The sequence below is a fragment of the Chiloscyllium plagiosum genome, unplaced genomic scaffold, assembly GCF_037043375.1.
Source record: "Chiloscyllium plagiosum isolate Xiang-an unplaced genomic scaffold, Cpla_swu_hap1 HiC_scaffold_20, whole genome shotgun sequence".
NCBI lineage: Eukaryota > Metazoa > Chordata > Chondrichthyes > Orectolobiformes > Hemiscylliidae > Chiloscyllium > Chiloscyllium plagiosum.
The window spans coordinates 5,275,869-5,301,495 of NW_028270158.1; the positions used below are offsets into that span (position 1 = coordinate 5,275,869).

Below are 25,627 nucleotides of genomic sequence, written 5' to 3' on the forward strand. Positions count from 1 at the left end.
TGAGAATACACATTAATAAAAAAAACTTTGAAATGAGACTCTCAGGCATGAATACATAAAAGACCTGAAGAAATTTGCACACTTCAAAAAAAACTGCAGTTTTGTCGAATGTTCCCAGAATTTAGAAAACTGGATGCTGACTAAACAGCTGACTAAACTCAAGACCGACTCACCACGAGGTCAGGCTGAGGATGATGTCAAAATGAAAGGGAGATAAAGCTATTTTTAAATGCTGCAATGGGGGTGGAGAATCTCTCGAAATTTTTCAAAAACATGAAGAGAAGCTGATGGGGCAAACTTTTATCTGAAAAGTCTCAAATATGAAAAAATTCAAACATTCATACATTACCTGAGCTACAGAAAGCTTCCATCAGATTTCTATTCCATCAGCAGGGAGGAGAAACAGAGAGGAAAAGAGGGACAATAAAGAAGAAAACAAATTAAAAGGCAGACAAAGGGAATATAGGAACATATGACTCATGATGTAATAGTCCCAAGATATGACTGAAATCTGGTTAAAGAGTTTAGGCAGCCAAGGATTCTTGGCAAAGCTTGGGATGTAGATGAATAATATAAAAATGGAACATAGGATACAGGAAACAAGGCTGGCTGTATCAAAGAGAAGGAAGGAGAGAATTTTAAAAAGCAGCAACAGGCAAGAGGCACAAAACACGAGCAACTGAGTCTTGAGCAAATTGACACGCACAAAGATTGGAGGATATTGGTAGAAGTGAGAGTCAAGGTGGATAAGGATTTCAGGAACCATGTACAGTGTTATAGGAGTACAAATAATCTAGGTTAAGGTGCACTTATCTCAGTCTAACCAGGATTTTGCGGTTTGCTTCAGTTTGAACAAGTGAGTGGGGAAAGCAATGCCATTAATAAAAAGGGAGCAGAGTTTATTTTTAACCTGCTCCATCAAATTACATTTTCCCAACATTTAGCCAAAGAGGTGTCACATTCATCGCTTGCTGTTAAATGCGGTGTTGTTTACAAGATCCACTTGGAGATTATCATCACACACATGGAAGTTGCACCCTTGCATAGATGCGGGAGAGGAAGGTCCAATGACTGATCTTGGGGCAGGGGGGCAAGGTGAGAAACAATTGCCAAGGTGCACCAGCTACATTAATGTGGGGGCAGTAACATCCCCTCCTGTCTCTGTTATTCATTCAACAGCTTGGGGGTGAAGCAGTTCAATACTGTCAAAGCTGAAAGTGCCAAAATAGATGAATGCAGTCAGAGATGCGACTAAGAGTTTGGATGAACTTGTGAAAGAGTTGAGAAATACAATTTGGCCAAGTGGATGGTGAATTTCGATTGAGTTAGGCCTGTGTGTGAGAGATGATTGAGTGCAGGAAATACCTTGCCTCTGTTGCATTTGAGGTGGTAATGCCAAAACAGAACATTGAAACAAATTACACAAAATATTACAATAGACAATAGGTGCAGGAGTAGGCCATTTGGCCCTTCGAACTAGCACCACCATTCATTATGATCATGGCTGATCATCCACAATCAGTATCCTGCTCCTGCCTTATCCCCATAAGCCTTGATTCCACTATCTTTAAGAGTTCTGTCCATCTCTTTCTTAAAAGTATCCAGAAACTTGGCTTCCACAGCCTTCTGGGGCAGAGCATTCCATATATCCACCACTCTCTAGGTGAAGACGTTTCTCCTCAACTCTGTTCTAAATGGCCTACCCCTTAATTTTAAACTGTGTCCTCTGATACTGTTCTCACCTATCAGCAGAAACATGCTTCCTGCCTCCAGAGTGTCCAATCCTTTAATAATCTCAATCAGATCCCCTCTTATCCTTCTAAACTCAAGTGTATACAAGCCCAGTCGCTCCAATCTTTCAAGATATGATAGTCCCACCATTCCGGGAATTGATCACGTGAACCTACGCTGCACTCCCTCAATAGCCAGAATATCCTTCCTCAAATTTGGAGACCAAATCTGCACACAATACTCCAGGTGCGGTCTCACCAGGGCCCTGTACAACTACAGAAGGACCTCTTTGTTTCTATACTCAATTCCTCTTGTTATGAAGGCCAGCATGCTATTAGCTTTCTTCATTGCCTGCTGTAACTGCATGCTTGCTTTCATTGACTGATGTACAAGAACACCTAGATCTCGTTGTACTTCACATTTACCTAACTTGACTCCATTTAAATAGTAATCTGCCTTCCTATTCTTGCCACCAAAGTGGACAACCACACATTTATCCACATTAAACTGCATCTGCCATGCATCCGTCCACTTACCTAGCCTGTCCAAGTCACAAGACCATTAACTGAGTCAACCCAATTTCCGAACTGCACATCCATGCCATCTTTATGTCCATACTAATATCTAGAAAGCGTAACTCAAATGATCCTGAATCAACTTCAGTTAACCCAACCAGGGAGGTAGAGCAGAATCCACTCAAAAACATGAGGAACACATGTTCTTTTCCCACTTAGCATCTGAAACAAAACCTGTCAGCTCATAGGCAGCCTGTTTATCCTCATACCTAGGATCTTTTATAACTGTTTGTGGGGCCCTGCATCTCTCATTGGCCAACTTCTAGAATAGTCCCTTCTTCAGGACAAGTTTGATCCTTTGGCACAACTTTATTTCACACCAAAGACGTGCAGCAATTTGTCCCAATTACTGGATCAGATTGGAAAGTCTGAGTAACATTATAAGTACATTTATTCATTCCACATAATCAAGCCAGTAAATGCCAAAATGAAGCTTGCATTGCAAGCTACAGTTGCTGATAAACAACAAACCATATGAAACAACATTGTACCATGTTTATTATTGTGACAATGTGCTCTTTCAAAAGAAATTTAAAAAGCTTCATATTTTAAGGCATTTCTAAGGGTCTCACAATATGGACAAATTCCATTCCATTGAACAGTTCAATCCATCGATAATATTATAAAGAGAAAGGTCCATAAGTAACAGGAGATTGTGGTGTGGTGGTAATGTCACTGGACAAAGTAATTCAGGTTTTGGGGAATGTGGATTCAAACTCTCCCACAACAGATGGCTGGATTTTAATTTTAAAAAAATGAAACAGAATGTGAAAGCTAAACTAGTGGTGACCATCAAACTATTGCTGCAAAAATCCACCTGGCTCACTGATGGCTGAGGGAAGGAAATTTACTGCCCTTACCCAATCTGGCCTCCATGGAAGTCCAGACCAACCAACAAAACAGTTGACTCCAAACTGTTGACTGAAATGGTTGTTTTACCTGTGTGATACAACAGAGTGCTACAAAGTCTAAAGAAAGGACTGAACTAGGACATACCACCCAGCAACCTAGTCAACAGAAATAACAATGACAAACGCAGCCCTGACAATCTGGCAAAATCCTCTTTACTAACAACTGGAGGCTTGTTCCAAGATTGGGGGAGTGCTTCCACAGGCTAGTCTAACAGCCAGACTCAGTCTTACACTTGACATTATAGGCAACGTTCGAGACACCATGAGGATCTCCTCTGCAATCATTAATCAGACCAACCCAGTGGTGACTGCACAGTCACATACATGGGAAGGGGGCTGCCCTGGGACGACTCCACCTTTGATTTTGGTCCTCATGAAATTTCACAGCATCAGGTCAAACATCCCACTAACTCCACTCACCTCAGCCACCTTCGCTGATGAATCAGTGCTCCTCCATGTCGAACACCACTTGAAGAAAGGACTGAGAGTGACAAGGTTGTACAACGTACCTTCTGTCTTTTAGGGAGGGTGGGGTGGTAGTTGACTGCAGGGGAGGGTCCTTCAATATCCATTCCCAAGTTTGCCTCAGTGGCATCACTATGTGATGAGCTGGCCAATTCCTAAAGGACACATTTCCTAGTCTGGACATGCAGCAGGGAATGGGGTCCCAACAAGAGGGGGAAAAAATACTTGATGCCCTCCTCACCAATCTACCCATCACAAATGCCAGTCCCTGACAATACTGGTATGAGATACCACCAGATAGCTCTCATGTAGACAAAGTGCCATCTTCGCAGAGGATGCCCACCATGGTGTTGTGTGGCACTAACACCATGCTAAATGATGTAGACTTCAAACAGATCAAGCAACTCCAACTGGGTACCCAAGAGGCACTGTGGGCCAGCAGCACCAGAAGAATTGCACTCCTGCAACCTCCTGGTCCAGTACATCTCCATGATTCTATAACCCTCACTCTATTACTATGTCAAGCCAGGGGACAGAGCTCAATTTAATGAAGACAGGCATGTGAGTTGTAGACCCAAACACACCTGAAAATGAGCTGTCAACCCAAAAGCACAACTATGCGATCAGATCAGAGGTCTACAGAGCAGCACATCCAGCCAGTGAACTAACTTCAGCCACTTCAATGACCTTTCCTCCATTATAAGATCAGACGTATTTCAAATAATTGTGCAACATTCAGCACTGTTTGCTTCTTCCCTGCTGTTATCAGAGATCCACTTAGAAGTCTGTTATACAGTTGATCTTTTTCTGCATTTTCTTTGTAGCTTTAACACTACATTCTGCATTCTGTTCTACTACTCTTATGTATTCACATAAGGTATAATTTGTCTGGAAAGCACACAAAACAATACTTTTCACTGTATCTCATGACAATAATAAATCAAAATCAGGTACTGAAGCAGACCATTTCCACATGCAGCAAGACCTAGACATCACCCAGGCCTGTGATAAGTTTCTCCAGTGAACTAGAATCCAAACATTTCCCCCTCACATTCAGTGGCATTACCAGCTTTAGATTCCCTCATCAACACCCGGGGGATTACCATTGACTTGAAACTGAACAAGACCAGTCATATAAATACTGCAACTGCAACAGCAGCTCAGGGCCTGGGAACTCTGTACCAAGTAACTCACTTCCTGACTCCCAAAAGCCTGTCCACCATCTGTAAGGCACATGTCAAGAGGTCGATGGAAAACTCTCCAAACAGCCTGGATTGGAAAAGCTCAACACCATCAAGCCCATGAACTGGCACCCTTCAGCATTCACTCCCTCCATCAATAACGCAGTAATAACAGTGAGCATCATGTACAAGATACACTGCTGTAAATTGCCAAGCTGCCTTTAACAGCATCTTCAAAGCCAGTGAACGCCCATGCCAGATGATCTTGGCAACACCAACACTTGCAAGTTCCCTTCAAAGTTCCACACCATGTCAGCATTCCTTCATTGTCACAGGGTCACGATCTCGCAACCTTCCTACCTGGATTACCTACACCCAAGGATGGCAGTTGTCCACTGCTGCCTGTTCAAGGGCAATTAGGGACAGACAATAAATTGTGGCCTAGTTAGCAACACCCACACCCTCGAATTTCAACAAGACCATTCACATCAACCCACCCGCCCCCACCAACCTTGCTCTGTCATTCACTAAAGGTCATTGCTGACCAACCCCACTTTTCACCCTACCCCTTGCCCCAATAACCTTTGACTGCCTCAACGATCAAATATCTATCAACCCAGCCTTTAATACATTGAAGATCCAGCCATGGTGGCTCTCTCTAAAAGAGAATTCCAAACACTAACCACTAGCTAAGAGGGGGATGTTTTTCTTGGGTCTTAAACATAACATCTCACAGTACAGAAGAGGCCTTATAACGCATTGAGTCAGCATCAACTAAGCTACTCTAAATCTACATTGGTGCCATTTTCCAGCTCTAGACTGACAGGGTTGAATGTTATGGCATTTCAAGTGCTCATCCAAATGCTTTCTCAAATTTGTGAGGTTACCATCTCAACTACTCTCCCAGGCCGTGCATGCAGACCTCTGGGTGAAGAAGGTTTACCTCAAATCCCCTTTAAACCCATCAACCAAGGGGTAAAGTTGCTTCCTATCCACCCTCCAGCTCTAGGCTTTCCCATCAGCATTCTAGCCCTGACAGTGTGTGTGTGTGTTTGGCAGTAAGGACTGGAGTGATTCATTCATTTCCATGTCCATTTTTCAGATGGAAGCTGCCTATTATGAGATTGTTGCTGCTGCTGCTGTAGTGTGCGGACACAGCACAGAGACAGGCTGGAAATCAGAGCTTACACGTGGCACATTGTCGGACGGTGTTTCCTGAGAGATCCAGGAACCTGGGGAGACAGACTCCCAGCCTGGGGGGGGGGAGGACGAGGACAGGCACAGAGATTCCCGGGGCATTTGTGGGTGGGGTGTTTGTGTGCGTGTGGTGGGGGGTGTGGGGTGGGGGGTGTGTGTGTGGGGGGTGTGTGTGTGGGGGGTGTGTGTGTGGGGGGTGTGTGTGTGGGGGGTGTGTGTGTGGGGGGTGTGTGTGTGGGGGGTGTGTGTGTGGGGGGTGTGTGTGTGGGGGGTGTGTGTGTGGGGGGTGTGTGTGTGGGGGGTGTGTGTGTGGGGGGTGTGTGTGTGGGGGGTGTGTGTGTGGGGGGTGTGTGTGTGGGGGGTGTGTGTGTGGGGGGTGTGTGTGTGGGGGGTGTGTGTGTGGGGGGTGTGTGTGTGGGGGGTGTGTGTGTGGGGGGTGTGTGTGTGGGGGGTGTGTGTGTGGGGGGTGTGTGTGTGGGGGGGTGTGTGTGTGGGGGGTGTGTGTGTGGGGGGTGTGTGTGTGGGGGGTGTGTGTGTGGGGGGTGTGTGTGTGGGGGGTGTGTGTGTGGGGGGTGTGTGTGTGGGGGGTGTGTGTGTGGGGGGTGTGTGTGTGGGGGGTGTGTGTGGGGGGGGTGTGTGTGTGGGGGGTGTGTGTGGGGGGGGTGTGTGTGGGGGGGGTGTGTGTGGGGGGGGTGTGTGTGGGGGGGGGTGTGTGTGGGGGGGGGTGTGTGTGGGGGGGGGTGTGTGTGGGGGGGGTGTGTGTGGGGGGGGGTGTGTGGGGGGGGGTGTGTGGGGGGGGGTGTGTGGGGGGGGGGTGTGTTGGGGGGGGGTGTGTTGGGGGGGGGTGTGTGGGGGGTGTGTGTGGGGGGGTGTGTGTGGGGGGGGTGTGTGTGGGGGGGGTGTGTGTGGGGGGGTGTGTGTGGGGGGGGTGTGTGTGGGGGGGGTGTGTGTGGGGGGGGTGTGTGTGGGGGGGGTGTGTGTGGGGGGGTGTGTGTGGGGGGGGTGTGTGTGGGGGTGTGTGTGGGGGGGGTGTGTGTGGGGGGGGTGTGTGTGGGGGGGGTGTGTGTGGGGGGGGTGTGTGTGGGGGGGTGTGTGGGGGGGGGTGTGTGGGGGGGGGTGTGTGTGGGGGGGGTGTGTGTGGGGGGGGTGTGTGTGGGGGGGGTGTGTGTGGGGGGGTGTGTGTGGGGGGGTGTGTGTGGGGGGGTGTGTGTGGGGGGGTGTGTGTGGGGGGGGTGTGTGTGGGGGGGGTGTGTGTGGGGGGGGTGTGTGTGGGGGGGGTGTGTGTGGGGGGGGTGTGTGTGGGGGGTGTGTGTGTGGGGGGTGTGTGTGTGGGGGGTGTGTGTGTGGGGGGGGTGTGTGTGGGGGGTGTGTGTGTGGGGGGGGTGTGTGTGGGGGGGGTGTGTGTGGGGGGGGTGTGTGTGGGGGGGGTGTGTGTGGGGGGGGTGTGTGTGGGGGGGGTGTGTGTGGGGGGGGTGTGTGTGGGGGGGGTGTGTGTGGGGGGGGTGTGTGTGGGGGGGGTGTGTGTGGGGGGGGTGTGTGTGGGGGGGGTGTGTGTGGGGGGGGTGTGTGTGGGGGGGGTGTGTGTGGGGGGGGTGTGTGTGGGGGGGGTGTGTGTGGGGGGGGTGTGTGTGGGGGGGGTGTGTGTGGGGGGGGTGTGTGTGGGGGGGGTGTGTGTGGGGGGGGTGTGTGTGGGGGGGTGTGTGTGGGGGGGGTGTGTGTGGGGGGGGTGTGTGTGGGGGGGGGTGTGTGTGGGGGGGGTGTGTGTGGGGGGGGTGTGTGTGGGGGGGGGTGTGTGTGGGGGGGGGGGTGTGTGGGGGGGGGTGTGTGGGGGGGGGTGTGTGGGGGGGGGTGTGTGGGGGGGGGTGTGTGGGGGGGGGGGTGTGTGGGGGGGGTGTGTGTGGGGGGGGTGTGTGTGGGGGGGGTGTGTGTGGGGGGGTGTGTGTGGGGGGGGGTGTGTGGGGGGGGGTGTGTGGGGGGGGTGTGTGGGGGGGGTGTGTGTGGGGGGGGTGTGTGTGGGGGGGGTGTGTGTGGGGGGGGTGTGTGTGGGGGGGGTGTGTGTGGGGGGGGTGTGTGTGGGGGGGGGTGTGTGTGGGGGGGGTGTGTGTGGGGGGGGTGTGTGTGGGGGGGGTGTGTGTGGGGGGGGTGTGTGTGGGGGGGGTGTGTGTGGGGGGGGTGTGTGTGGGGGGGGTGTGTGTGGGGGGGGTGTGTGTGGGGGGGGGGTGTGTGGGGGGGGTGTGTGTGGGGGGGGGTGTGTGTGGGGGGGGGTGTGTGTGGGGGGGGTGTGTGGGGGGGGGTGTGGGGGGGGTGTGGGGGGGGTGTGTGGGGGGGGTGTGTGTGGGGGGGGTGTGTGGGGGGGGGTGTGTGGGGGGGGGGTGTGTGGGGGGGGTGTGTGGGGGGGTGTGTGTGGGGGGGTGTGTGGGGGGGGTGTGTGGGGGGGGTGTGTGGGGGGGGGTGTGTGGGGGGGGTGTGTGGGGGGGGTGTGTGGGGGGGGTGTGGGGGGGGTGTGTGGGGGGGGTGTGTGGGGGGGGTGTGTGTGGGGGGGTGTGTGTGGGGGGGGTGTGTGGGGGGGTGTGTGTGGGGGGGTGTGTGTGGGGGGTGTGTGTGTGGGGGGTGTGTGTGTGGGGGGGGTGTGTGTGGGGGGGGTGTGTGTGGGGGGGGTGTGTGTGGGGGGGGTGTGTGTGGGGGGGGTGTGTGTGGGGGGGTGTGTGTGGGGGGGGTGTGTGGGGGGGGGTGTGTGGGGGGGGGTGTGTGGGGGGGGTGTGTGTGGGGGGGGTGTGTGTGGGGGGGGTGTGTGTGGGGGGGGTGTGTGTGGGGGGGGTGTGTGTGGGGGGGGTGTGTGTGGGGGGGGTGTGTGTGGGGGGGGGTGTGTGTGGGGGGGGGTGTGTGTGGGGGGGGGTGTGTGTGGGGGGGGTGTGTGGGGGGGGGTGTGGGGGGGGGTGTGTGGGGGGGGTGTGTGGGGGGGGTGTGTGGGGGGGGTGGTGTGGGGGGGGTGTGGGGGGGGGTGTGGGGGGGGGGGTGTGTGGGGGGGGTGTGTGTGTGGGGGGGGTGTGTGTGTGGGGGGGGGTGTGTGTGGGGGGGGGGTGTGGGGGGGGTGTGTGTGGGGGGGTGTGTGTGGGGGGTGTGTGTGTGGGGGGTGTGGGTGTGGGGGGTGTGGGTGTGGGGGGTGTGGGTGTGGGGGGTGTGGGTGTGGGGGGTGTGGGTGTGGGGGGTGTGGGTGTGGGGGGTGTGGGTGTGGGGGGTGTGGGGTGTGTTTGTGGGTGTGGGGGTTGTGTGTGGGGGTGTTTGCGGGTGCGTGTGTGTGGGGGGTGTTTGCGGGTGTGTGTGTGTGTGTGTGGGGGGGTGTTTGCAGATGTGTGTGGGGGGGGTGTTTGCGGATGTGTGTGTGTGGGGGGGGTGTTTGCGGATGTGTGTGTGGGGGGTGTGTGTGGGGTGTTTGCGGGTGTGTGGGGTGTTTGCGGGTGTGTGTGTGTGGGGGGTGTTTGCAGATGTGTGTGTGTGGGGGGGGGTGTTTGTGGGTGTGTGGGTGTGGGGGGATTGTTTGCGGATGTGTGTGTGTGTGGGGGGGGTGTTTGCGGGTGTGTGTGTGTGGAGGGGTTGTTTGCGGATGTGTGTGTGTGGGGGGGGTGTTTGCGTGTGTGTGTTTGTGTGGGGGGGGTGTTTGCGGGGGTGTGTGTGTGGGGGGGGGTGTTTGTGGGGGGGTGTGTGTGGGGGGCTGTTTGCGGATGTGTGAGAGTGGGGGGGGTGTTTGCGGGTGTGTGTGTTTGTGGGGTGGGTGTTTGCGGGGGGGTGTGTGTGTGGGGGGGGTGTGTGTGGGGGGGGTGTGTGTGGGGGGGGTGTGTGGGGGGGTGTGTGTGGGGGGGGTGTGTGGGGGGGGGGTGTGTGGGGGGGGGTGTGTGGGGGGGGGGTGTGTGGGGGGGTGTGTGTGGGGGGGGTGTGTGTGGGGGGGGTGTGTGTGGGGGGGGTGTGTGTGGGGGGGGTGTGTGTGGGGGGGGTGTGTGTGGGGGGGGTGTGTGTGGGGGGGGGGGTGTGTGTGGGGGGGGGTGTGTGGGGGGGGGTGTGTGGGGGGGGGGTGTGGGGGGGGGTGTGGGGGGGGGGTGTGTGGGGGGGGTGTGTGGGGGGGGTGGTGTGGGGGGGGGTGTGGGGGGGGGTGTGGGGGGGGGTGTGGGGGGGGGTGTGGGGGGGGGTGTGTGGGGGGGGTGTGTGTGTGGGGGGGGTGTGTGTGTGGGGGGGGGGGTGTGTGTGGGGGGGGGGTGTGGGGGGGGTGTGTGTGGGGGGGTGTGTGTGGGGGGTGTGTGTGTGGGGGGTGTGTGTGTGGGGGGTGTGGGTGTGGGGGGTGTGGGTGTGGGGGGTGTGGGTGTGGGGGGTGTGGGTGTGGGGGGTGTGGGGTGTGTTTGTGGGTGTGGGGGTTGTGTGTGGGGGTGTTTGCGGGTGCGTGTGTGTGGGGGGTGTTTGCGGGTGTGTGTGTGTGTGTGTGGGGGGGTGTTTGCAGATGTGTGTGGGGGGGGTGTTTGCGGATGTGTGTGTGTGGGGGGGGTGTTTGCGGATGTGTGTGTGGGGGGTGTGTGTGGGGTGTTTGCGGGTGTGTGGGGTGTTTGCGGGTGTGTGTGTGTGGGGGGTGTTTGCAGATGTGTGTGTGTGGGGGGGGGGTGTTTGTGGGTGTGTGGGTGTGGGGGGATTGTTTGCGGATGTGTGTGTGTGTGGGGGGGGTGTTTGCGGGTGTGTGTGTGTGGAGGGGTTGTTTGCGGATGTGTGTGTGTGGGGGGGGTGTTTGCGTGTGTGTGTTTGTGTGGGGGGGGTGTTTGCGGGGGTGTGTGTGTGGGGGGGGGTGTTTGTGGGGGGGTGTGTGTGGGGGGCTGTTTGCGGATGTGTGAGAGTGGGGGGGGTGTTTGCGGGTGTGTGTGTTTGTGGGGTGGGTGTTTGCGGGGGGGTGTGTGTGTGGGGGGGGTGTTTGCGGTGGGGTGTGTGTGTGGGGGGGGTGTTTGCGGGGGGGGTGTTTGCGGGAGGGGGGTGTGGGGGGGGGTGTTTGCGGGGGGGGTGTGGGGGGGGTGTTTGCGGATGTGTGTGTGTGGGGGGGGTTTGCGGGTGTGTGTGTGTGGGGGGGGTTTGCGGGTGTGTGTGTGGGGGGGGGAGTGTTTGCGGGTGTGTGTGTGTGGTGGGGGTGTTTGCGGGTGTGTGTGTGTGGGGGGAGTGTTTGCGGATGTGTGTGTGGGGGGGGGGTGTTTGCGGGTGTGTGTGTGTGTGGGGGGAGTGTTTGCGGGTGTGTGTGTGTGGGGGGGAGTGTTTGCGGGGGTGTGTGTGGGGGGGGGTGTTTGCGGGGGTGTGTGTGGGGGGGGGTGTTTGCGGGGGTGTGTGTGTGGGGGGGGTGTTTGCGGATGTGTGTGTGTGGGGGGGGGATGTTTGCGGGTGTGTGTGTGGGGGGGGTGTTGGCCGGTGTGTGTGTGGGCGGGGTGGTGTTTGCGGGTGTGTCGGGGGGGGTGGTGCTTGCGGGTGTGTGTGTGGGGGGGGGGTGCTTGCGGGTGTGTGTGGGGGGGGTGCTTGCGGGTGTGTGTGGGGGGGTGCTTGCGGGTGTGTGTGGGGGGGGTGCTTGCGGGTGTGTGTGTGTGGGGGGGGTGTTTGCGGGTGTGTGTGGGGGTGGTGTTTGCGGGTGTGTGTGTGGGGGGTGCTTGCGGGTGTGTGTGTGGGGGGTGCTTGCGGGTGTGTGTGTGTGGGGGGGGTGGTGTTTGCGGGTGTGTCGGGGGGGGTGGTGCTTGCGGGTGTGTGTGTGGGGGGGGGGTGCTTGCGGGTGTGTGTGGGGGGGGTGCTTGCGGGTGTGTGTGTGTGGGGGGGGTGTTTGCGGGTGTGTGTGGGGGTGGTGTTTGCGGGTGTGTGTGTGGGGGGTGCTTGCGGGTGTGTGTGTGGGGGGTGCTTGCGGGTGTGTGTGTGTGGGCGGGGTGGTGTTTGCGGGTGTGTCGGGGGGGGTGGTGCTTGCGGGTGTGTGTGTGGGGGGGGGTGCTTGCGGGTGTGTGTGGGGGGGGTGCTTGCGGGTGTGTGTGGGGGGGTGCTTGCGGGTGTGTGTGGGGGGGGTGCTTGCGGGTGTGTGTGTGTGGGGGGGGTGTTTGCGGGTGTGTGTGGGGGTGGTGTTTGCGTGTGTGTGTGTGGGGGGGGTGTTTGCGGGTGTGTGTGGGGGTGGTGTTTGCGGGTATGTGTGTGGGGGGTGCTTGCGGGTGTGTGTGTGGGGGGTGCTTGCGGGTGTGTGTGTGGGGGGGGTGTTTGCGGATGTGTGTGTGTGGGGGGGGGTGTTTGCGGATGTGTGTGTGGGGGTGGTGTTTGCGGGTGTGTGTGTGGGGGGTGTTTGCGGATGTGTGTGTGTGGGGGTGGTATTTGAGGATGTGTGTGCGTGGGAGTGGTGTTTGCGGGTGTGTGTGTGGGGGGGTGGTGTTTGCGGGTGTGTGTGGGGGGGTGTTTGCGGGTGTGTGTGTGGGGGGGTGTTTGCGGGTGTGTGTGTGGGGGGGGTGTTTGCGGGTGTGTGTGTGTGGGGGGGGTGTTTGCGGGTGTGTGTGGGGGGGTGGTGTTTGCGGATGTGTGTGTGTGGGGGTGGTGTTTGCAGGTGTGTGTGTGTGGGGGTGGTGTTTGCGGGTGTGTGTGGGGGGGTGGTGTTTGCGGGTGTGTGTGTGGGGGGTGTTTGCGGATGTGTGTGTGGGGGGGTGGTGTTTGCGGGTGTGTGTGTGTGTGTGGGGGAAGTGTTTGCGGGGGTGTGTGTGTGGGGGGGGTGTTTGCGGGGGGGGTGTGGGGGGTGTTTGCGGATGTGTGAGAGTGGGGGGGGTGTTTGCGGGCGTGTGTGTTTGTGGGGTGGGTGTTTGCGGGGGGGGTGTGTGTGGGGGGGGTGTTTGCGGGGGGGGGTGTGGGGGGGGTGTTTGCGGGGGGGGTGTTTGCGGATGTGTGTGAGTGGGGGGGCTGTTTGCGGGTGTGTGTGTGTGGGGGGGGGTGTTTGCGGGTGTGTTTGTGTGGGGGGGGTTTGCGGGTGTGTGTGCGTGTGTGGGGGGAGTGTTTGCGGGTGTGTGTGGTGGGGGTGTTTGCGGGTGTGTGTGTGTGGGGGGGGTGTTTGCGGGTGTGGGTGCGTGTGCGGGGGGAATGTTTGCGGGTGTGTGTGGTGGGGGTGTTTGCGGGTGTGTGTGTGTGGGGGGGGATGTTTGCGGGTGTGTGTGTGTGTGTGGGGGGGTGTTTGCGGGTGTGTGTGTGTGTGTGGGGGGGGTGTTTGCGGGTGTGTGTGTGTGGGGGGGTGTTTGCGGGTGTGTGTGTGTGGGGGGGGGTTTGCGGGTGTGTGTGTGTGGGGGGAGTGTTTGCGGGTGTGTGTGTGTGGGGGGAGTGTTTGCGGGTGTGTGTGTGTGGGGGGAGTGTTTGCGGGGGGGGTGTTTGCGGGAGGGGGGTGTGGGGGGGGGGGTGTTTGCGGGGGGGGTGTGGGGGGGGTGTTTGCGGATGTGTGTGTGTGGGGGGGGTTTGCGGGTGTGTGTGTGTGGGGGGGGGTTTGCGGGTGTGTGTGTGGGGGGGGGGGGGAGTGTTTGCGGGTGTGTGTGTGTGGTGGGGGTGTTTGCGGGTGTGTGTGTGTGGGGGGAGTGTTTGCGGATGTGTGTGTGGGGGGGGGTGTTTGCGGGTGTGTGTGTGTGTGGGGGGAGTGTTTGCGGGTGTGTGTGTGTGGGGGGGAGTGTTTGCGGGGGTGTGTGTGGGGGGGGTGTTTGCGGGGGTGTGTGTGGGGGGGGGTGTTTGCGGGGGTGTGTGTGTGGGGGGGGTGTTTGCGGATGTGTGTGTGTGGGGGGGGGATGTTTGCGGGTGTGTGTGTGGGGGGGTGTTGGCCGGTGTGTGTGTGGGCGGGGTGGTGTTTGCGGGTGTGTCGGGGGGGGTGGTGCTTGCGGGTGTGTGTGGGGGGGGTGCTTGCGGGTGTGTGTGGGGGGGTGCTTGCGGGTGTGTGTGGGGGGGGTGCTTGCGGGTGTGTGTGTGTGGGGGGGGTGTTTGCGGGTGTGTGTGGGGGTGGTGTTTGCGGGTGTGTGTGTGGGGGGTGCTTGCGGGTGTGTGTGGGGGGGGGTGTTTGCGGATGTGTGTGTGTGGGGGGGGGTGTTTGCGGATGTGTGTGTGGGGGTGGTGTTTGCGGGTGTGTGTGTGGGGGGGTGTTTGCGGATGTGTGTGTGTGGGTGTGGTATTTGAGGATGTGTGTGCGTGGGAGTGGTGTTTGCGGGTGTGTGTGTGGGGGGGTGGTGTTTGCGGGTGTGTGTGGGGGGGTGTTTGCGGGTGTGTGTGTGGGGGGGTGTTTGCGGGTGTGTGTGTGGGGGGGGTGTTTGCGGGTGTGTGTGTGTGGGGGGGGTGTTTGCGGGTGTGTGTGGGGGGGTGGTGTTTGCGGATGTGTGTGTGTGGGGGTGGTGTTTGCAGGTGTGTGTGTGTGGGGGTGGTGTTTGCGGGTGTGTGTGGGGGGGTGGTGTTTGCGGGTGTGTGTGTGGGGGGTGTTTGCGGATGTGTGTGTGGGGGGGTGGTGTTTGCGGGTGTGTGTGTGTGTGTGGGGGAAGTGTTTGCGGGGGTGTGTGTGTGGGGGGGGGTGTTTGCGGGGGGGGTGTGGGGGGTGTTTGCGGATGTGTGAGAGTGGGGGGGGTGTTTGCGGGCGTGTGTGTTTGTGGGGTGGGTGTTTGCGGGGGGGGTGTGTGTGGGGGGGGTGTTTGCGGGGGGGGGTGTGGGGGGGGTGTTTGCGGGGGGGGTGTTTGCGGATGTGTGTGAGTGGGGGGGCTGTTTGCGGGTGTGTGTGTGTGGGGGGGGGGTGTTTGCGGGTGTGTTTGTGTGGGGGGGGTTTGCGGGTGTGTGTGGAGGGGGTGTTTGCGGGTGTGTGTGCGTGTGTGGGGGGAGTGTTTGCGGGTGTGTGTGGTGGGGGTGTTTGCGGGTGTGTGTGTGTGTGGGGGGGGTGTTTGCGGGTGTGTGTGCGTGTGCGGGGGGAGTGTTTGCGGGTGTGTGTGGTGGGGGTGTTTGCGGGTGTGTGTGTGTGGGGGGGGATGTTTGCGGGTGTGTGTGTGTGTGTGGGGGGGGTGTTTGCGGGTGTGTGTGTGTGTGGGGGGGTGTTTGCGGGTGTGTGTGTGTGGGGGGGGTGTTTGCGGGTGTGTGTGTGTGTGTGGGGGGGGTGTTTGCGGGTGTGTGTGTGTGGGGGGGTGTTTGCGGGTGTGTGTGTGTGGGGGGGGGTTTGCGGGTGTGTGTGTGTGGGGGGAGTGTTTGCGGGTGTGTGTGTGTGGGGGGAGTGTTTGCGGGTGTGTGTGTGGGGGGGGGAGTGTTTGCGGGGGTGTGTGTGTGTGTGTGGTGGGGTGTTTGCGGGTGTGTGTGTGTGGGGGGGGAGTGTTTGCGGGGGTGTGTGTGTGTGGGGGGGTGTTTGCGGGTGTGTGTGTGGGGGGGGAGTGTTTACGGGGGTGTGTGTGTGTGGGGGGGGGTGTTTGCGGGTGTGTGTGTGGGGGGGGGAGTGTTTGCGGGTGTGTGTGTGTGTGTGTGTGGGGGGGGTGTTTGCGGGTGTGTGTGTGTGGGGGGGGAGTGTTTGCGGGTGTGTGTGTGTGTGTGTGTGTGTGTGGGGGGGGGGGCGGAGTGTTTGCGGGTGGGTGTGTGTGGGGGGGGGTGTTTGCGGGTGTGTGTGTGGGGGGGGAGTGTTTGCGGGTGTGTGTGTGTGTGTGTGTGTGGGGGGGGTGTTTGCGGGTGTGTGTGTGTGTGTGTGTGTGTGTGTGTGTGGGGGGTGTTTGCGGGTGTGTGTGTGTGTGTGTGTGTGTGTGTGGGGGGGGGGCGGAGTGTTTGCGGGTGGGTGTGTGTGGGGGGGGGGGGGGGGGTGTTTGCGGGTGTGCTCTGTCCCCGGGACTCCCGCTCCCTCTCGACCCCGCGGCCCAGGCTCCAGGCGGCGGCTCCTGCTCCTTACCTTCCGTCGGCCCGTGCCCTCGGCCCGCTCCGCTCCGCTCAGTCAGTCAGCTCCTGGTCCCCGCGGCGGGGGGTGGGGAGACAGTCGGTGCCCAGGCCTCAGGCCCCTCTCTCCGGGAGGGGGCTGTCCGTGTACACACACCCTCACACAGAGACACCACTCTCTGTTCCCCTGCTCCGGGACACCCCTCTCTGTCTGTCCCAGGAAACCGCCGTTTCTCTGCTCCCGGTCCGCTCACTCCCTCCTCCCCCAGACCGCCCTCTCTCTCTCTCTGTCTATCCCTGTACCAAGTGCCTGTCAGTCCCTGCCTGTGTACACACCCTGCTACTCTCTGAGCCTCCCTCAGTCTCTCTCTCTCTATCACTTATCCCTCTTTCTACCCTCTCTGAGCTTCTTTCCTCGGTCTGACCTTCTTACACACTCTGTGTCTCACTCTTATTCTGTGTGTGACCGTCAGTCTCTGTGTCTGAGTTTCTCTCTGAATGAGTGAATCTGAGTCTCTCTGTCTCTGGGTGTGCGTCTCAGTCGGTGTCTGTGAGTGTGTGTGTCTGTCTCCCTGGGTCTGTGCGTGTCTCTCTCTCTCGGTCTGGGTGTGTGTATGTTTGTCTCTCTCTCTCTCTGAGTCTGGGTGTGTGTGTGTGTCTCTCTCTCTCTGGGTCTGGGTGTGAGTGTGTGTGTCTCTCTCTGAGTCTGTGTGTGTGTGTGTGTCTGTCTGTCTCTCTCTCTCTTTCTCTGGGTATGCGTCTGAATGTGTGTGTATGTGTGACTCTTTCTTTCTGGGTCTCAATCAGAGTCTGGATGTGTATGTGTGTGTCTCTCTGTCTGGATCAGGGTGTGTGTGTATATGTCACTTTCCCTGGGTCTGGGTCTGAGTGTGTGTGTGTATGTGTCTCTCTTTCTCTGGGTCTGGGTGTGTGTGTGTGTGTGTGTTGTCTCTCTCTCTAGGTGTGTGTGGGTCTGGCTCTGTGTGTGTGTGTGTGTGTGTGTGTGTGTCTCTCTGGGTCTGGCTCTCTCTCTGGGTGTGGATGTGTGTATGTGTGTCTCTCGGTCTGGGTCTGGTTGGTTGGTTAGCTGGCTGGCTGGCGCTCTCTCTCTCTCTCTGGGTGTGGGTGTGTGTCTCTCTGGGTCTGGCTCTCTCTCTGGGTGTGGGTGTGTGTCTCTCTGGGTGTGGGTGTGTGTCTCTCTGGGTGTGGGTGTGTGTCTCCCTGGGTCTGGCTCTCTCTCTGGGTGTGGGTGTGTGTCTCTCTGGGTCTGGCTCTCTCTCTGGGTGTGGGTGTGTGTCTCTCTGGGTCTGGCTCTCTCTCTGGGTGTGGGTGTGTGTCTCTCTGGGTCTGGCTCTCTCTCTGGGTGTGTGTGTGTGTGTGTCTCCCTGGGTCTGGCTCTCTCTCTGGGTGTGGGTGTGTGTCTCTCTGGGTCTGGCTCTCTCTCTGGGTGTGGGTGTGTCTCTCTGGGTCTGGCTCTCTCTCTGGGTGTGAGTGTGTGTCTCTCTGGGTGTGGGTGTGTGTCTCCCTGGGTCTGGCTCTCTCTCTGGGTGGGTATATGTTAATAAGCCTCGCTCTCGGGCGGCTCTTTAAATCCAAACCATCACAACCTGGAGATTCTATACTGCTATTGGTCAGCGCCTCACGGGCGGCTCAGCGGATTGGCTACACTGCAGCCAATCACAGTGCCTTAGAGCGCCGGGCTTTGTCTCAGTGACTCGAGCTGCTGTTGGAGAATCGCCCAAATAAATATACCCCAGAAATAAAAATACCCAAATAAATATACCCCAGAAATAAAAATACCCAAATAAATATACCCGAGAAATAAAAATACACCAGAAATAAATATACCCCAGAAATAAATATACCCCAGAAATAAAAATACCCAAATAAATATACCCGAGAAATAAAAATACACCAGAAATAAATATACCCCAGAAATAAAATACACTAGAAATAAATATACCCCAGAAATAAAAATACCCAAATAAATATAACCCAGAAATAAAAATACACCAGAAATAAATATACCCCAGAAATAAAATACACTAGAAATAAATATACCCCAGAAATAAAAATACCCAAATAAATATACCCCAGAAATAAATATACCCCAGAAATAAAAATACCCAAATAAATATACCCGAGAAATAAAAATACACCAGAAATAAATATACCCCAGAAATAAAATACACTAGAAATAAATATACCCCAGAAATAAAAATACCCAAATAAATATAACCCAGAAATAAAAATACACTAGAAATAAATATACCCCAGAAATAAAAATACCCAAATAAATATAACCCTGAAATAAAAATACACTAGAAATAAATATACCCCAGAAATAAAAATACCCAAATAAATATACACCAGAAATAAAAATACACCAGAAATAAATATACCCCAGAAATAAAAATACCCAAATAAATATAACCCAGAAATAAAAATACACTAGAAATAAATATACCCCAGAAATAAAAATACCCAAATAAATATACACCAGAAATAAATATACCCCAGAAATAAATATACACCAGAAATAAAAATACCCCAGAAATAAAAATACCCAAATAAATATAACCCAGAAATAAATATAACCCAGAAATAAAATACCCAAATAAATATACCCCAGAAATAAATATAACCCAGAAATAAATATACCCCAGAAATAAATATACCCCAGAAATAAAAATACCCAAATAAATATAACCCAGAAATAAATATAACCCAGAAATAAAAATACCCAAATAAATATAACTCAGAAATAAATATACCCAAATAAATATACCCCAGAAATAAATATACCCCAGAAATAAAAATACCCAAATAAATATAACCCAGAAATAAAAATACCCAAATAAATATAACCCCGAAATAAATATAACCCAGAAATAAAAATACCCAAATAAATATAACCCCGAAATAAATATAACCCAGAAATAAAAATACCCAAATAAAAATACCCCAGAAATAAATATACCCCAGAAATAAAAATACCCAAATAAATATAACCCAGAAATAAATATACCCCAGAAATAAAAATACCCAAATAAATATACCCCTGAAATAAAAATACCCAAATAAATATAACCCAGAAATAAATATAACCCAGAAATAAAAATACCCAAATAAATATAACCCAGAAATAAATATACCCCAGAAATAAAAATACCCAAATAAATATAACCCAGAAATAAATATACCCCAGAAATAAATATACACAAATAAATATAACCCAGAAATAAATATAACCCAGAAATATATATACCCAAATAAATATACCCCAGACATAAATATACCCCAGAAATAAATATACCCAAATAAATATACCCCAGACATAAATATACCCCAAGTATACCCTCAGTATATATACAGCCCCCAGAAATAGTGGCAAGTAACATTTATACCACACAAATTTTAGGTAATGGCCATCTCTAATAAAAAAAAATCCTTCACTACTCCTTGACATTCAATGGTGATATCGTTACTGAATTTCACTACTGTCAACATCCTGGGGGTTACCATTGACCAGAAACTCAACTGAACTTGCCACATAAGCACAATGGCTACAAAGGCAAGTCTGAGATTCGAAATATGCAATGAATAACTCACCTCCTAAATCCCTAAAGCTTTTTGACCATCTACAAGGCACAAGTGAGGAGTGTGATGGAATACTTGCCTGGATGAGTGCAGTTCCAACAACACTCAAGAACATGACACCATCCAAAACCAAGAAGCCTGCTTGATTGACACCACATCCACAAGCATCCACTCCCTCCACCACTGACATTCAGTAGCAGCAATGTGTACCATATACAAGATGCACTGCAGAAATTCACCAAAAATCTTTAGACAGCACCTTCCAAACCCACAACCACTTCCATCTAGAAGGAAAAAAGCAGCAGATACATGGGAACACCACCCTCTACAAGTTCCCCTCAAAGCCACTCACCATCCTGACTTGGAAATACATCATCATTCCTTCAGTGTCTGTGAGTCAAAATCTTAGAATTCATTCCCAAAGGGCAGTGTGGGTCTACTTTGAGCACATGGACTGCAACAATTCCAAAAGGCAGCTCACCCCCACCTTCTCAAGGGCAACTAGGGACAAGCAATAAATGCTGGCTCTGCCAGCAATGCCCACATCCCACAAATGAGTAAAAAAAACTCATAAATAAATTTGCCGAAATATAGCCATAAATAACCACATGAATACATATGCCTCAATCTACCATCAGAAATAAATATATACTTATTCCTGGGGATTATGTTTACCCTGAGGGTATTTTTATTTGGGGTATATTTATTTTTGGGGGCTATATTTATTAGGTATAATTATTTCTGGGAGTATATTTATTTGGGATATAATTATTCCTGTGGAGCATATTGCCCCCAAAATACCCCATAAATGTATAAATAAATATACACCAATATACACCCCAGAAATAAATATGCCCCTAATATACCCACAAAAGGAAGAGTAGTAAACTGAGCCAAAGCCAATTATATCAAAATTAGGCAGGAGCTGGGAAATGTGGATTGGACACACTATTTGAAGGGAAGTCCACATTTGATATGTAGGAGGCTTTCAAAGAAAGGTTAAAGATAGTGCAGGATAGGCATGTCCAGCTGAAAGCAAAAGATAGGAAAGGCAAGATTTGTGAACCGTGGATGACAGGAGAAATCGTACGACCAGCCAAGAGGAAAAGGGAAGCGTACATAAGGTCCAGGCAGCTAAGAACAGAACGGGCCCTGGAGGAATATTGGGAAAGTAGGACCAGCCTACAAGGAATCAAGTGGGCTAGAAGGGGTCATGAAATAGCTTTAACGAGCAGAATTAAGGAGAATCCCAAAGCCTTTTATTCTTATATAAGAAGGTAAAAACAATGACTGCAGATGCTGGAAACCAGATTCTGGATTAGTGGTGCTGGAAAAGCACAGCAGTTAAGGCAGCGTACGAGGAGCAGTAAAATCGACGTTTCAGGCAAAATCCCTTCATCAGGAATACAGGCAGAGAGCCTGAAGGGTGGAGAGATAAATGAGAGGAGGGTGGGGGTGGGGAGAAAGTAGCATAGAGTACAATGGGTGAGTGGGGGTGGGGATGAAGGTGATAGGTCAGGGAGGAGGGTGAGAGAAGGTAACAAAGAGTACAATGGGTGGATGGGGGTGGGATGAAGGTGATAGGTCAGAGAGGAGGGTGGAGTGGATAGGTGGAAAAGAAGGTAGGCAGGTAGGACAGGTCATGGCGACAGTGCTGAGCTGGAAGTTTGGAACTGGGGTGAGGTAGGGGAAGGGGAAATGAGGAAACTGGTAAAGTCCACATTGATGCCCTGGGTTTGAAGTGTTCCGAGGCAGAAGATGAGGTGTTCTTCCTCCAGGCGTCAGGTGGTGAGGGAGCAGCAGTGAAGGAGGCCCAGGACCTCCATGTCCTCGGCAGAATGGGAGGGGGAGTTGAAATGTTGGGCTACAGGGTGGTGTGGTTGATTGGTGCAGGTGTCCCAGAGATGTTCCCTAAAGCGCTCTGCTAGGAGTCTTCCCAATGTAGAGACCGCATCGGGAGCAACAGATACAATAAATGATATTGGTGGATGTGCAGGTAAATCTTTGATGGATGTGGAAGGCTCCTTTAGGGCCTTGCATGGAGGTGTGGGCACAGGTTTTACAATTCCTGCAGTGGCAGGGGAAGGTGCCAGGATGGGAGGGTGGGTTGTAGGGGGGTGTGGACCTGACCAGGTAGTCACGGAGGGAACGGTCTTTGCGGAAGGCGGAAAGAGGTGGGGAGGGAAATATATCCCTGGTGGTGGGGTCCGTTTGGAGGTGGCGGAAATGTTGGCGGACGATTTGGTTTGTGCGAAGGTTGGTAGGGTGGAAGGTGAGCACCAGGGGTGTTCTGTCCTTGTTACGGTTGGAGGGGTGGGGTCTGAGGGCGGAGGTGCGGGATGTGGACAAGATATGTTGGAGGGCATCTTTAACCATGTGGGAAGGGAAATTGCGGTCTCTAAAGAAGGAGGCCATCTGGTGTGTTCTGTGGTGGAACTGGTCCTCCTGGGAGCAGATATGGCGGAGGTGGAGGAATTGGGAATATGGGATGGCATTTTTTCAGGAGGTAGTGTGGGAAGAGGTGGGTTTGTAAAAAATATTGATGTCAAGTCGGTCGTCATTAATGGAGATGGAGAGGTCCAGGAAGGGGAGGGAGGTGTCAGAGATGGTCCAGATAAATTTAAGGTCAGGGTGGAATGTGTTGGTGAAATTGATGAATTGCGCAACCTCCTCGGGGGAGCATGAGGTGGCGCCAATGCAGTCATCAACGTAGCGGAGGAAGACGTGGGGAGTGGTGCCGGTGTAATTACGGAAGATGGATTGTTCTATGTAGCCAACAAAGAGACAGGCATAGCTGGGGCCCATACGTGTGCCCATGGCTACCCTTTTGGTCTGGAGGAAGTGGGAGGATTCAAAGGAGAAATTGTTAAGGGTGAGGACCAGTTCGGCCAAACGAATGAGAGTGTCAGTGGCAGGGTAGTGTTGGGGATGTCGGGAGAGGAAGTGGGCGGCACGGTGGTTAGCACTGTTGCCTCGCAGCGCCAGAGACCCGGGTTCAATTCCCGCCTCAGGCGACTGACTGTGTGGAGTTTGCACGTTCTCCCCGTGTCTGCGTGGGTTTCTTCCGGGTGCTCCGGTTTCCTCCCACAGTCCAAAGATGTGCAGGGCCAGGTGAATTGGCCATGCTAAATTGCCCGTAGTGTTAGGTAAGGGGTAAATGTAGGGGTAGGGGTATGGGTGGGTTCGCTTCGGCGGGTCGGTGTGGACTTGTTGGGCCGAAGGGCCTGTTTCCACACTGAATGTAATCTAATCTAATCTAAAAAAAAACAGAGGGCTTGGAGGCCCTGGTCATGGCGGATGGAAATGTAGAGGGACTGGATATCCATGGTGAAGATCAGGCGTTGGGGGCCGGGGAAACGGAAGTCTTGGAGGAGGTGGAGGGCATGGGTGGTGTCTCTAACGTATGTGGGGAGTTCCTGGACTAGGGGGGATAGGACAGAGTCGAGGTAGGTAGAAATGGGTTCAGTGGGGCAGGAGCATGCAGGACAATGGGTCGGCCAGGGTGATCAGGCTTGTGGATCTTGGGAAGGAGGTAGAACCGGGCAGTGCGGGGTTCCCGGACTATGAGGTTGGAAGCTGTGGGTGGGAGATCTCCTGAGGTGATGAAGTTCTGTATGGTCTGGGAGATGATGGTTTGGTGATGGGGGGTGGGGTCATGGTCAAGGGGTTGGTAGGAGGAGGTGTCCTCGAGTTGGCATCTGGCTTCAGCGGTGTAGAGGTCAGTGTGCCAGACTACCACTGCGCCCCCTTTATCTGCTGGTTTGATGGTGAGGTTGGGATTGGAGCAGAGGGAGGGGAGGGCAGCACGTTGTGAGGGTGACAGGTTGGAGTGGGGGATGGGTAGACAGGTTGAGGTGGTTAATGTCCCGGCGGCAGTTAGAAATGAAGAGGTCAAGGGCTTTTGCCCGAAATGTCGATTTTACTGCTCCTCTGATGCTGCCTGAACTGCTGTGCTTTTCCAGCACCACTAATCCAGAATTCTTATATAAGAAGCAAGTGGGTAACTAGAGAAAGGATTAGTCCACTAAAGGTTAAGGAAGGAAGGTTGTGTGTCGAACCTGAGAGAATGGGTGAGATTCTGAATGATTACTTTGCATCAGTGTTCACTGAGGAGAGGGACACAATGAATGTTGAGATTAGAGATAGAAGTTTGATAACTCTGGATCATGTTGACATAAGTAGGGAAGATGTGTTGGTAGGCTAGAGGTTATTAAGGTGGACACATCCCCAGGATGGGATCTATCCCAGGTTGCTGAGGGAGGTGAGAGTGGAAATAGCTGGGGCCCTGACAGATATCTTTGTCGCATACTTAAATACAGGTGAGGTGTCGGAGGGCTGGAGAGTTACTCATGTTGTCCCCCTGTACAAGAAGGGTAGTAGGGATATTTCGGGTAAGTACAGACCAGTGAGCCTGACGTCAGTGGTGGGAAAGTTGCTGGAGAAGGTACTGAGGGATAAAATCTATTTATATTTGGAAAAGAATGGGCTTATCAGTGATAGGCAACATGGTTTTGTGCGGGAGAGATCGTGCCTTACCAACTTAATGGAGTTCTTTGAGGAAGTGACCAAGTTGATAGATGAAGGAAGGGCTGTAGATGTCATATGCATGGACTTTAGTAAAGTGTTTGATAAGGTTCCCCATAGAAAACTATTGGAGAAAGTGAAGTCACATAGTGTGCAAGGTGTTCTAGCTAGGTGGGTAAAGAACTGGTTGAGCAACAGGAGACAGAGAGTAGTAGTTGAAGAGAGTTTCTCGAAATGGAGAAAGGTGACCAGTAGTGTTCCACAGGGGTCAGTGTTGGGGCCACTGTTGTTTGTGATATACATAAATGATCTGGAAGAGGCCACTGTGGGTATGATCAACAAGTTTGCAGATGACACAAAGATTGGTGGAGTAGCAGAAAGCATAAGGGACTGTCAGAGAATACAGGAGAATATAGATAGACTGGAGAGTTGAGAAGTGGCAGATGGAGTTCAATCCAGGCAAATATGAGGAGATGTATTTTGGGAAGTTTAATTCTAGAGTGAATTATACACTAATTGGAAGAGCCTTGGGAAAAGTTGATGAGCAGAGAGATCTGGGAGTGCAGATCCATTGTACCATGAAGGTTGCTGCACAGATGGATAGAGTGGTCAAGAAGGCATATGGTATGCTTGCCTTCATAGGACGGGGTATTGAGTATAAGAGCTGGCAGGTCATGTTAAAATTGTACAAGACATTGGTTCACCGCATTTAGAATACTGTGTACGGTTCTGGTCGCCACATTACCAAAAGGATGTGGATGTTTTGGAGAGGTTTACAAGGTTGTTGCCTGGTATGGAAGATGCTAGCTATGAAGAGAGGTTGAATAGGTTAGGATTGTTTTCATTAGAAAAAAGGAGATTGGGGGGGGACCTGATTGTAGTTTACAAAATCATGAAGGGTATAGACAGGGTGGATAGAGACAAGCTTTTTCATAGGGTGAAGGATTCAATAATGAGAGGTCAAACTTTCAAGGTGAGAGGTGAAATGTTTAAGAGGGATACACACAGCAAGTACTTTACACAGAGGGTGGTAGGTGCCTGGAATGCGTTGCCAGCAGACGTAGTAGAGGCAGGCACATTAGATTCATTTAAGATGCGTTTGGACAGTTGCATGAATAGATGGGGAGCAGAGGGATACAGATGCTTAGGAATTGGGCAACAGGTTTAGACAGTGGATTTAGATCGGCTCAGGCTTGGAAGGTCAAAGCGCCTGTTCCTGGGCTGTAAATTTTCTTTGTTCTTTGTTCCTTCTAAAAATAAATAAATAGCCCCCGGAAATAAATTATCCCTTAACATACCCTTAAATAACCTCTGGGAAAAGACTTATCCTTTAATATACCATAAAAATAAATAAATATCTGGTAAAAAAAATAGAACATTACAGTGCAGTACAGGCCCTTCGGCCCTCGATGTTGCGCCATCCTGTGAAAGCAATCTGAAGCCCATCTATCCTACACTATTCCATTATCATCCATGTGTTTATTCAATGACCATTTAAATGCCCTTAAAGCTGGCGAGTCTACTATTTTCGCAGGGCCTTCCACACCGTATGACT

At 53.6% G+C, this 25,627-nt stretch overlaps 1 protein-coding gene across 2 annotated transcripts in view; it reads right to left on the reverse strand.

Moving 5' to 3' along the window:
- nde1 (nudE neurodevelopment protein 1) overlaps positions 1–16,238 on the reverse strand; it is a 50,497-nt gene extending 34,259 nt beyond the window's left edge. The window contains exons 1-2 of one of the 2 annotated variants that reach the window (XM_087997603.1): positions 15,965–16,238; positions 350–378 (exon numbers count right to left, since the gene is read on the reverse strand). In XM_087997603.1, the coding sequence (XP_087853729.1) occupies positions 350–371 (22 nt within the window). In that variant the 5' untranslated portion in view covers positions 372–378; positions 15,965–16,238. The remainder of the gene's footprint in view (positions 1–349; positions 379–15,964) is intronic. The other variant, XM_087997604.1, reaches the window with a different exon arrangement.
- Between the last annotated feature and the right edge of the window lie 9,389 nt (positions 16,239–25,627).